Below are 14009 nucleotides of genomic sequence, written 5' to 3'. Positions count from 1 at the left end.
AATCATCCGTCTAATGGCTGGGCCATTAGCATTAAACATCACCTTAAAAGTTTTTCAAAATAAACCTGGCGGCGCTTAGATGGGCGCTCAGTGTGACGAACACTGAATCTACATACCATTTTATCGATCTAAACAGCGCACGCCACGGAAAATGTCAAGTGGCACTTATCTTGAAAATACGTACAGACAGACGCGGTGTTGGAGTTGAAATCATTATATAATAAAATGTATACATTTGTTTATAAATAAGCCAGTAAATGTCACTGTTTCCAAAACTTTTGGAGGTGCCCGGGCCACGAAGTAACCTAACCTAACCTAACTGCTTATGGTGGGGGAAAAAGAATGCATAGTACCAGGCTTTGAGGCTACTCTACAATACTACTTCAATGCGGATTCACGGACACATAGCACATTATGTTGATTGCCCGGTTTTAAGCTCAGACCATCCGTTAGGATTCACGACTTCTAGCCACTGGACTATCAAAACTCCCCATATATATAGATAGATAGGCTGTCGTAATTGTGAACCACTATTAATCAACCTCATATATCATAACTTTGTTATTAGATAAGGATCACATATGAGCTCATAAATTAATTATAATTTAATAGCGAAATGCACAGCAGGAAGTCAGCGTTAATGTTTTATAAAACAGCGGAAAAGCGCTTTAATTTGCCAAATGGGATGTGAAAATTTTTATTATTTATTGTTAATATTTTCATATATTCACAGAGAACGTTGAACCCGCGCCACCCCGAGCGACCGTCGAGAAGCCGTTTCTGTTGTCTGATGGAAGGTGAGAAATTATTTTATAATTTAATATTTTAAACGGAATATAGAAGTAAACAATGTCTACCGTGAATATATTTAAATTACTTTACTTTTCTAGTTAATCTGTATCAGCTTATACATTTTCTACTGTATAAATGGATTGTGTTGAGCTTCCACCACGCTGCTTCAGTATAGATTGGTGGTAATGGGTGAAAACATTTTAAACATGCCTTGATGGATTAATCTTAATCCACATTGTACTTTTAGAAAAAAAACTCCGTAATCACTCTTCGGAATAGACTTTTTAAATAAAATATATATATAGGGCCGAGTAGGCCCAGTGATTAGAACGCGTGATCTTAACCGATGATTTCGGGTCAAACCCCGGCAGGCACTACTGAATTTTCATGTGCTTAATTTGTGTTTATAATTCGTCTCGTGCTCGTCGGTGAAGAAAAACATCGTGAGGAAACCTGCATGTGTCTAATTTCAACGAAATTATGCCACATGTTTATTCCACCAACCCACAATGGAGCAGCGTGGTGGAATATGCTTCATACCTCCTCAAAGTGAGTGGAGGCCTTAGCCCAGCAGTGGGAAATTTTCAGGCTGTTAATGTATATAAAGTAATGCATGTATAAAGTCAGAACTCCACCTCTATTAGTATACACCATTTGTTTATTCTCTCCTTAAGATATTTCAATAACACAGCGCTTGCAGTGAACTTCTCCACAATAATGGCGGCGTTCAACATTCCCGCCAACCATCGATACGACGCTTCACCAGACCAACTAGCTGTCAAATATTGTTTCCTCATAATTTAAAGGATCGCACTAGCGATATATTGTCATGTAAAATAGACAAAAAAAGACCCGCTGCGTTTCATTCGCCGATTCTTCTCAGGTCAGGGTGTTTTCTTTTCCGAACCGGTGGTTTTCGGTTAGATTGTCTCTAAAATTATCAGTGTTTCTCTACTTTATTGTGCATGTATTATACATATAAAAAGTCCTCTGCAATAAATCTGTCTATTAAAAAAACCGCATCAAAATCCGTTGAGTAATTTTTAAGATCTTAGCATACATAGGGACAGGCAGCGGTAATAGAGTTTGTTTTATACTATGTCATGATTAGCTAGTGTGACCACCAGCGGATAAGTAAAAAAAAGAGTTTTTTTTTGAAAATATCATACTAGACAAAAGTTGCGGGTAGTATATTGAAAAAATAACAAACGATTTACAGAAAATCTAAATTAAAAAATATATTCACAAAACAGGAAACTCACTGGAAATCACGACTGTAAAAATTCAAAAAGTGTTTTAACTTAAATAATACTTAAAAGAAACATGAATAAAAAAACTTATCAGCGTTACTCGGGTTTCAACATTTCACGAGTGAGATGCCAAGCAAACTAACTAAACAGCACCGTAATTCGAAATGTTCCGAGTAAAAAAATGTAGCATTAAAATTTAATTCAGTTTAGTATAAAGCGAAATCAAAAGTGTTCATTCGAGCTTAATTGAAAAAAAAAACAAATTTAATTGTTTTTGTTTCAGGAAATGAATTAAAAAAAGTCTATTGAATAAGTAAAGTCTAAAAATAAGTAATAAAATATTAAATAATGAAACAGAATGTTACATAAACACACGTTGCTCCAATGAGGCAGAATTCCGTCTAATACGTGTTTAAATCAAAATAATACATATATATAAAATTAATAATAATAGATAGAGAATATAATATATCAAGATATGTCATTGTGTGTGTATATAAGGGTGTAGATAAACAGTGACAAAAACATATCTATATTAATTATTTCGTGCAGGTTTACGATAGAAACCTATCCACAGTTATAGATTTAATAAAAAAGAATTTAAGTCGACGACATATATCTGCAAAATCGATATATTTCTATAATAAATCCATGAAATTCATTGACATTGACAATTCAACTGGCGGCTACGTTTGACGTTTACGGGTGCATTCAGAAAGCTGCGTAAAGAATGTTTATTGTTAGTTTTTACCACCTTAAAAGAAAATATAGATGTTTGATAATCACAACATTTATAAAAAATATATATGAAAAGTAAGCGATAAACCGTATTTGTTTAGTTTCATTCATTTCACCCGAGCGATGCCGGGTTTTCATGTAGTATACAATAAACGAATATATATGTTGTGTGCACACATAATTGTTTTGTATGTTTCATTGTTTAATAATACACACATATGTAATCGAAATTGATGACTAATTTTCTCAAAGTCATGCGACACCAATATTCCCTCTAAAGTCTCTAATACATTTGTCTAGCAAGAGCTTACAACGCGTAATCGAAACTCGTAACGAATATTCTTTCATCGTACTGAAAAAAGTATCTATAGCAACGGCTTTTGCCCGCCTACTTTTTAAAAAGTCAAGCTCAATCCTGTCCCCGCCGCCATTTTAGTCCCCACTAATAAAATAAGTTTAAGTATAATTGGGGTTTTAAATACGTGTGTATACATTAGTAATTTCTCAAATACAAACATTGTTGCTCTATATTTGTATTAAAATCCCTAATAAAATTCTATCAATTGCCTCAATCGAATTAATGAAAACTTAAATCGCAACAAGAAACACTTAATTGGTTGTTTTAAATTACAATGAACACGTTCCAGAAACGCCTCAAGCATTTTAAATGATTATCTTTCATTGAACAATTCGTTCGTGAAATAAAAGATATTATCAAAAGGATAAAATATCTGAACTCGCTGGAATAACTTTGTTAAGCCCTATAATATAATTCTATTAGATTATTCATTCGACAATTCTCAAAAACTTCAATGCAATTCTATTCAAGTTTGTAATGTCAAATTGTCTTTGACATGTTCTTATTATCTGTGGTTTATTCACGCCAAACGAAAATGAATAACTTATAACATGAGCTAATTGCTCATGCAATTTATAAAATAAAAAATCAAAATCATACATTTATATTCATTTATAAAAATTCATCGTGATTCTACTATATATATACTAATATATGTTCTATATATACTATATATATACTAATAATGAAACACAACTGTAGAGTTTTTCTGTAAGAAGAATCTCGAAACTCACTGTACAATACGAGCGTGAGATGTCGGAATGTGGTATGCAGCATTGCCTACAATTATTATAAAATTTATAGGATTCAAGGTATCAAAATGGGATACAACCGTGAGTCGGTTGTCAACATTTAACGTGTGAAATACGAGGTTAATTCTTGCATCGCACTGCTAGAACGTTGTGTTAGTAGAATAAGAAAACTTGGTGGTAGGGCTTTGTGCAACCCCATCTTGGTAGGTACCACCCACTCATCAGATATTCTGGTATTGTTGTGTTCCAGTTTGAAAGGTAAGTGAGCCAGTGTAACTACAGGCATGAGGGACATAACATCTCAGTTCCCAAGTTTAGTGGCGCCCCCAGATTACTTAAAACTTACGAAACAACTCCAGGTTGTTAATGTAATCCATCATAAACTTTATTTATAATAAAAGTCTTAGCTCCGAGTAAGTTGAAATTATACTGTATGAACCATTTCATTTCAAGTTACGAATAACAAAAGTACAATATTTATTAAAATTATAATATTTAAAGTGAATTATTTATTAACATTCATAGCCGTGGCGTGATGCTGATTATTGACATATCGCATACATTGCAATGAAATTAAAAATGTGACCGTCCCGGGTCGCCCGCCAGTTGTGCAGCATTAAAACATATGGTTACTCAAAGAATTTATGTTCATAGTAAGTTTAATTTAATAATATATTAATTGCCACACGCTCCGCAAAGGGATAGAAGGGGTGACGGAGAGAGAGCATAACGTATAAACGAACCCTTACGGTATCAGTGCGGTATTTTTTGTAAATTTTAGTTGAAATTGTTGTATCACATTTGCTAACATTCATGTAATATGTAGGATGAAGTAACTTCCGTAAATAAAGTCAACATTTTACACAACTTAGGATGGGACTAAAAGCCAACCTGCCTTACCTTAACCTACCAAGAATAACTAATATCTATTGTTGCCTCTAAGCTTTAAACGATTCAATATTAGACTGAAAAATTTTAGCCCAATTATATTGACAATATTTGTTTGTCATGATTACGTCATTAGTTACGCGTAAATCAAACCTTAGAACTCATAAAATTTATTCTAATCAGAGGGATTAATGAAACATCACACTGGAGGATCATGTATATTGAAACCACAAGGACATAGTGCGTCATAGCTGTTCGCCAAGAAGCGTGGGCTTGTTAATACGTTATAAATATGGATTTGATTTTTGATATACTCCATTAGATTTTCTATAAATTACTTGAGATTTCTATTTAAAATTATCGATACATGACATATTACAGGCGAAGTACCGTAGACTACAATAAATGTAATGAGTATTTCACTATAGTTATAGTCACTACTTTAAATATTTACTTGTAAACATAATAGTCTCGAGTTTTATACTTAGATGGGTTATAGAAAAGACAGTATAAATTTAAAAACTCTGTTGTGTTTCTATTAAACATGGAACGAACGCACACAATATTTAAGTTTCGAACATTTCAGCTATTTTTTTTTAATATTAAAGTTCGATTCTATTCGATATTTTGTGACCGCACGCGGTCCGAATAGCATCTCCATCATTCTTCACAAGCTGTCATGAGGTACGTTCTCACGTGAGACACCGTTAGGGCGTTAGTCCACTGAACCCCACGTAAACGCTATTCTGTACAGAAGAAGAAAGTAAATTACAACGACTAACTTATCAATGTCATTATTGAAAGCAAAACGTTTATAACTGGATTTAATTGAGACATAAAAAAATCACATTCAATCCATAAAGTAGACTTAATTCAAACGATGAATTCAATTGGAATCGATGCACAGTTAATAGTTTTAATTTGACCGATACCACGAACATGAATCACTAATTTTCTCCTTTGTGAACGAACGTGTTGAATGAACTATGATTGTTACAATACGACGTGTCAACTTTAATTCGGTCATTTCAGTCGCATTGTATTCGTGATATTTATTAAAATGAAAATGTATATTCGATTACAGAATGCTTTTAGCGAGGCGCGTATTGTTTTTAGGGGAACACGTCTCCTTTAATTTGGTTTTGTTGCTAAGCGTACCTTATACAAAACGAATTATAATTTAGATGTGTTTATTTAAGGACAAGGGAAGCAATAATGGAATAAATTACGCTATTCTTCCGGTGTCGCTCGAATGAAATAAGGTCGCTTCTCAAACTTCTTAATAAATTACAGCTTAGTATAGAAGACTTTTATTAAAAATTTGGAATATTCATAATTCTAGTACTAGCTACCGTAGCTCTGAGAACAATAAAGGACTATCTTGAAGAACAAAGAAAAGTCTTTTTCGGTAATAAAAGTTGACATTATCGGGTCATCTCTACTATAATATGAATCAAATAAAAAAACTGCACTTTCGAAACGTCATTTAACGAACTGTATTAAGTGAAGCTACCACCGGTTCGAAATGCTGATTCCACCGAGAAGAACCGGCAAGAAACTCAGTAGTTACTCTGTTTTTTTTTTATCAAGGTGTTTTTTATACAGATTGACCTTCTCATTCTGTTTATTGGTGAATCGCATTAAAATTCGTAGCGTATATAGCGATAGCGGAAAGCGATTTGTTTTATACTATGTAGAAATATGAAGCAAGTATATGTTCTCATTTTGTTGTTGACAACACTTTGGAGTTCATAAACTTTAAAAACATAATAATATATCCCCGAGTCACAATTGCCTCCACTGATGTGAAGTGGGTTGGTTAATCTTTGGCCTTGAAATTGCGATTCAACAGGGATTTTTACCACTATCCATGGAGTGATCATATTTACAGTTGCTTTTTAAATTACGATTTGTATATTCAATATTTTTAAGTACATAATAATTATTCTAGTAATTGTTTTCCAATAGAAATACTAGAAATACTGTAGTAGTAGTATGTGGTCTTTTACCATTGTCAAATATAGTAACTATTCCTTGCAACGTGACTGCGCAACCGACCTTGGGAACTAAGGTGTTACGCCCCTCTGCCAAAGGTTTTTGGGTGAACAATACCTTTGAGAAACTACACAGCTTCGATATTATTCTTTAATAATGAAAATCCAGTGAAGTGATAATGTCATCCAAGCATTTAAAACAAATTTCGTGTAGTCGGAAAAAATCGGTTTTTTTGACAAATTTCAACGACTCCTGTAGTAAATTATTACATTATAAGTTGCATTCCCATTCGTTTAATGTAAATTCTAAGAAAACGAACGTCTATTTTAAATGTCCACGCAATATATTTTTCTAAAGATGTATTTGATGAAAAGAAAATAATGCTTATTTTTTCAGGCATTACTTATGTGCGTATTTCTCGGTCCAACTAAGCGTTCAACGTTGTATAGGATTGCGTACGACCGCAGAACAACGGGTCAACGAACCTAAAACTTTTAATACTAGACCCGTTCACTGTTGAACAATCCAAATTAATTTACAAATATACATATATAATATCATTGCGTTCCTTCAAACAACAAATCGACATATTTTCCACGTGAAGGTTATTGGTCACCAACGCTGTTGGACATTGGCGCTGTAAGAAATATTCACCATTCCTTGCATGACCAATGCGCCACCAATTGTCAAATCAGCCTCTTAATCTTAGTCAGAGAAGTTATGCAAATATCAGCCATGACTATACAAAGTTTCATCTTATTTGTCAACAGAGTGGAGTTGGAGGCCTGGCTAGACAAAGCGACGTATTCACACGGCGAGTCCATAGCTGTAAGCGTGGTCATATCGAATCATTCATCCAAAACCGTTAGAAGAATAAAGGTACGTTTATAAATCTATATAAAAAATAAAATTAAAACGTTTTATTTTTAATTTTTTAGACTTGTTACACACGTATTATAAACAAATTGCTATACAATGTATGTATGTATGCTTTAAAAAATAAAAAACCAATGAAAACGCACAAATATAATTAAGAAAAGTTAGTAAATGATTGCATTCATTCATAAAATATTAAATTGTATTATTATTAAGGATATTTTACACTTTGACTAGAATAGAAAATATAAATTGTAATCTTTATAATGTTTATGTAAATCTTACTAAATAAAGGTAAAGTAAATTCCAAAATATATGCAACAGCCGCCTCATCGCAGCAGCAATTTTTTCCGGGAAATCATTGGGGATTGGGAGGGCCGATTATAAAGTATGTCGGCAGGGGCATGATAAATTTTAAATAACATATACATACTATATGTACACAAAAAATAATATTATATATATAACTACATAATGATTAACATGTAAACATCACGTACATCAACATATTTGGAATTGAATCCGTGTATTATAACTACATCAAGATTAACTCATAAACACTACGTTCGTCAACATTTTTAATTTGGATCCGTGGATAGTTGCGGAGATTACCTACCCCTACATAAAAACAAATAAATTTCACCTCTTTTTTATATTAATATCTAGAATAATAATTAAAAAAAAAAATCATCGCAAAAAAAAAGGCACTCACAAAGTTTTACTTTAGTTTATGTCAAAACAATGTAAGGTCCTTGTACTGGGTACTATTTCGTGCAGGCCGAATAGAACCGATTTAAACCTATCCACATTTATAGATCGTTAAAAAATAATGATTTTTTAGCTGACAACACATACCCGCAAAATTTGTATAATCGAGATATTTCTATGATAAATCCATAAAATTCAATAACATGACAGTTCAACAGGCGACCATGTTTGACGTTTACGGGTGCGTTCAGAAAGTGCGCGCCAAATAATAATTTCGTGCAGGGGTGCGGTAGAATCGATAAGAACTTATCTATAATAAATTATAGGTCAACGTTTATGAAAATATATGTATAGTGTAAAGTATAAACCGTATTTGTTTACTTTTATTTATTTTACCCCAACGAAGCCGGGTTTTTAAAATATAATATTATTTAATTCTATATTACGGCTGTCTAACTAAATATATAACAATTATTGAGCGAAAATAGTACGCAGAACATTACCAAAAACATTAAAAAGTAATTCAGAGATACGACTATTGAAAATAATTAAAGTCCTTGAAAACGAATGCAGGTTGAATTTAATCCCTTGAAAGCTTACTACACCGCGAAATAATTGTTGGGATTTTCATATAGAACTCGCCGCTTGATCGGATTAAAAATTATTACTTTAAATTATTCATTCAACCAGTCGTACGGAATACGAACAAAGGATCTTAACATTTTTAAATAAAGTAAAAAAAAAATGAAATTGAAAAATCTAGAAAAATTAATTAATATATTTTTGACTCACTGACTGACACTAAAGTGTCAGTCAGGGAGTCAAAAAAGTGTTAAAGTGTCACCACACCAGCTATTCCATGAACAAATATGTGGTTTTTTTTTAAATAGACCATTTAAATAGTAAACACAACAAATAAGCTATAAGTACGAAGTATATAACATAAAATATAATATGATTTTAAATTGAAATTTAAATAACTAATCAAAAATTGATTCATCTCATGTATTCTTAAAAGTATATTCCATATATTTTTAAGACATTTACTTACTTTGATATTTTCCTCTTAATTTAAGCGTAAAACTTGTCCTATTATATTACAACATCTTAAAGGGTCAAGATTGTACCGATAACGCCTTTCAGAATTCGAAGAGGCCCTTTAAGCCATTAGAGCCATTCATGGTAGTAGTTCAGTTAGTATTTATCTTATCATTTAAGTTTATACTCAACATTTCCGTAATAATTTTATCATAAATATTAATTAATATAAAAGCCGAGATGGCCCAGTTGTTGGAACGCGTGCATTTTAACCGATGATTGTAATCAAACTCAGGCAAGCACCACTGAATTGTCATGTGCTTAATTTGTGTTTATAATTCGTTACGTTCTTGTCGGTGAAGGAAAACATCGTGAGGGAACCTGCATGTGTCTAATATCAATGAAATTCTGCCACCTGTGTATCCACCGTCCGCATTGAAGCAGCGTGGTGGAGTAGGCTCCAAACCTTCTCCTCAAAGAGGAAGAGGACGTCTTAGTCTAGCGATGGGACATTTAAAGGCTGTTACTTTATAACTCATCTGATATTAATTACAATATTAATATACTCATAATGCTTGATAACAATGTTCTCACGTCAATTAATCATGAATATTGAGCGATCACAGACGTTAAGACGTACAATATGTAATGAATTTCATAATCCAAGTTTTAATTTTAATCCCGATGATTAAAGTGATGATCGCTTAGTTTTAGCAATAGTAGCTTAGCTTGGTACGTAGGGCTTAACCTAAGCTTTCCTTGCAAACACAAATATTATTGTATACTTTACTAGCGTCCCGCCCCGACTTCACACGGACGCAATGCTGATACTAAATATACTACAGAATGTCTTTATATACAACGTTCGCAGCTTTGTGTCATTAGACAATACAAACCGCTATGTCCCTGAATTTTATATCTGTAATATCTTAGAAAATATTCGTTCAAATTACTCTCTGTAAAGGGCCATATTAATATATATATAATAGGGCTATATTAAATACATAATATATTTGAATTTAATTGAATAAGGATGAATACTGTATTGGTTAAAATCGCTTCGTAAATAAGCCATTATTTCTCCTAAAGGATAAAAAATGGTTATTCCGTGTTACTGATAAAGTGCTAAGAGATAGACACATACCATCGCAGACTTTTTTGTAAATCTTTTTAAGATGTACAATACTGTAGTACTTTACTTAGATCTTTCCCGTAGGGTTCAGTCAGCGTTTGCAATGTAAGCGCAAACCATTTATTTATTTACGACTTCACATTAGAAACCACTAATATTATTAGTGTTTGCCTACTATATTATGCATGTATTATACATATAAACCTTTCTCTTGAATCTCTCTATCTTGTAAAAAATCAAGACAGACAGACAGCGGAAAGCGAGTTTGTTTTATACTATGTAGTGTACAACACCCAACTTATAATTCAGATAAATTGCGCGGACTAACAGCTAATAAGTCATGTCAACCCAAACACTGACAGATTACTAGTATCTTTAATTATTTTTACTTATTTAATTCCATGACTAGCTGTGCCCGCGACTTCCAGCGCGTTTTAATTTAACAAAAAGTTATTGTTGTAGCCTAAGATACTCCGCATTACATCAGCTATCTGCCTGTGAAAGTCCCGTCAAATTCGGTCCAGCCGTTCCTGATAAAAATTGAAAAACGATGTTATTTTGGTATATGTACCTTACATATGCATTTAGTAAAAAGCGGTATATTTTAATATTAAAAACAGACACTTCAATTTTATTATATGTATAGATATTAGATAACAATTGAAACTTATAGCTAACTAAATTTTAATAAAGATATTTTATTATCTATTTATAAAAAATCAACAACTTTCACGATTATACTAGAAAGTACAATTGATATCAATGATTCTTATATAAACCTTGTTTTAGGCACTAGTGGTCCAGCATGTCGACGTGTGTATGTTTTCCAACGGGAAATTCAAGAACGTGGTTGCATTAGTACGTGGGACCGGAACGCCTGTCCTACCCGGACAAACATTCACCGACACGTATACCCTTATTCCACACAAAGGTAATTTGAAACATAAGCTTATCGTATAGTTATATCTATCTTATTTGTGTACTTGCTTTAGTCTTAGATAATGTCGTACGAGCATAACTTCATGCGTCGTTACTTTATACTATTTAGTAGCAATAACCTCAAAATGTTGTCAAAAAATAAATATTAAGGCTAATTCATTTTTACAGGGGTGACCAAAAATTGGATAGCATTGGAAGATTCATACTCGAAATCGGGTGCAAGTTTGGCTTCAACGGTTCTGTGCAACTCTGATTCGCCTGAAGATCGCAACGTTTTCGCTATATACGTTTCTTATTATGTCAAAGTAAAACTCACCCTCAGTGCTATGGGCGGTGAAGTTTCAGTGAAATTGCCTTTCACGCTCACACATTCCTGCATAAACGAAGCACCAACAGACAGTGTTACAGAAGAAGCAACTCATAAAATGATTCTTGAAGGAAAAGAAAATAGCGAAGAAGAAGATAGTAAAGCCGAAACGGAAAAAGATAAGCAGAACAACAACGGTGTCAATGAAAACCAAGCAACGACATTCGGTGACGAGGCTGAGGTGAAGTCTCCAGAAGACCACAGATGTGTTGCCGATGTCCTGGTTAATATAGAGAACAAAATGTGTGAAAGGCCAAAGAAATTCGAAGGGCAAACTGAGGTTCGAACTGCGAAACCGAACCAAGAAGAATTAGATCTGATAGTAAAGTACCCAGGTTCCGATACGTGATCCGACGAGGAAATTGCTGTAAAAGGAAAGGGAGGCGATAAGACTGAAAAGTCAAATGATGTGAACAACACCAAAAACTGTAAAACGGAGGTCCAAAATCAAAAAATTGGTTTCACTGAGAATTTGAAACGAGCTGTTTGCTGCACCGTAAGACGACAGTCGTAATGTTACAAAATTAAGATTAAATTTATATTACTTTACACGCGATCCATTTAATAAACAGTACTTACTTGTTAAGCCAAAGAAATTCAATGTTCCAAAGATAGTTTCGTATATAAAATGTATTCTAACTAGTGACTATATATTTTTGCTAACCACAGATAATATCTAGATAAATATATTTCGGTGTTCTTGCATGTAAATATATAACTAAACGAAATTAGTAGTTATCAAAACATGAACTGAATTGAATAATTAAAGAAAAATGTAGTCGTCGTTTGAGAAAATCACAATTTGTCAATTTTAAAGAGATCTGACTAAGTAAAATCGTATATTAAAGATGTACCAAATATTATAAAAAACATTTATAAATGAAAAATATATTCTCTACCAATTGTCATTACTAGATTATTTATTCGCTCGTCCTTATTCCATTTATATCGGGACAGCGCAGTGTGTTCATCTTGCATCTCTCTTTCTAGTCATATTATTTCAAATGTCATACACTCACACAATGGTAGACTAACACATATTTCAAAGTTTTCAACTCCCCTACAATTTTCAGTGCGTGACATTTTCAATCTAGGCACTGGCCTAGATTCGTTTTTGTAATTTACGATTATGTTAATGAATATCGTGACTGAATAATCCTCCAATCAAAAGCGTGATGTCTTGAAGATCGCTTTCCACGAGACATTTTCTAGAAATTCGTCTCATTTTCCGGAATCATTTTTTTAATAGTTTCTAATCTGGCCTAAGCCGAAATCTATTCTGCTGGTAACTCCACTGCACACATACATTTATACCTCACACGCTCCTTGTATTATGACATATATAAAGCTAGTCATTAGATTTTAATACTTTTTTTAGTTTTAAGAATACTTATTTAATAGTTATTATGTACAGATGCTGATAAAAAGGCAAAGCCTGAATAGTTTATACGCTTATTAAATTATAGTAGTGATTGACTAAATTAAGGCAGATTTTCACATTGATTTTAAAAATGGAATCACACAATTATGTGTAACGTATTAGTATCTATTAGTGTCTTTTTTAATATTTGCAAGATTTTACAAACACAATAATTGAACTAAATTGAATGTCCAACGTGTTACAACTTTTTAATTAAATTCATTTCGATAAAAATTCCATTGTATTCAGAAGCAAAAGTGATAAAGAACTATTTTAATTTAGTCGTAATTTATTTCTTCATTGCCATTTAAATGTTTTTTTTTTTAACTTGCAACACTGTGCTCTATATACATTATTTGTTATATTATTAATATTTTTAAGGCAACATTTTCAATTAAAGTCGTAGAGTATGCACATTTAATACATAAGCTACTGTTTAAATATATGTTATTAAATCAACATTATTTACCGAATTTGTATATAAATTGTAAATAAACTTTTCGAAATGTGTTTTTTTTATTATGTTAACAAATTAACTAAGTGTATGTATTTAATATCATTCGCCGACATAGTCAGTATACAGTCCAAATAGTTATTACAGTCGAATGAACGATTATTTAAACGTAAATCGATATCATACAACATTTTATTAAATAAATAATAAAAGATTTTATTATTTCCATAAAATCTGGTTTTGTATATTTTATTATGATAAAAATTAACATTTATTAGTCGCTCGATTAAGTGAACGAAACA

General features: G+C 32.4%; 1 protein-coding gene across 1 annotated transcript in view; it reads left to right on the top strand.

Annotated features, from left to right (window-relative positions):
• The window catches only part of LOC125073362 (arrestin homolog), a 52190-nt gene extending 39866 nt beyond the window's left edge, over positions 1-12324 (top strand). Inside the window, exons 7-10 of the mRNA XM_047684168.1 lie at positions 734-797; positions 7544-7652; positions 11317-11458; positions 11635-12324. Coding sequence (XP_047540124.1) covers positions 734-797; positions 7544-7652; positions 11317-11458; positions 11635-12182 — 863 coding nt within the window. The 3' untranslated portion in view covers positions 12183-12324. The remainder of the gene's footprint in view (positions 1-733; positions 798-7543; positions 7653-11316; positions 11459-11634) is intronic.
• Positions 12325-14009: the final 1685 nt, after the last annotated feature.

Source organism: Vanessa atalanta, chromosome 2, assembly GCF_905147765.1.
Source record: "Vanessa atalanta chromosome 2, ilVanAtal1.2, whole genome shotgun sequence".
In the NCBI taxonomy this organism is placed as follows: domain Eukaryota; kingdom Metazoa; phylum Arthropoda; class Insecta; order Lepidoptera; family Nymphalidae; genus Vanessa; species Vanessa atalanta.
Note: the sequence above shows the minus strand (reverse complement) of the source record. Positions and strands in the feature narration are given on the sequence as shown.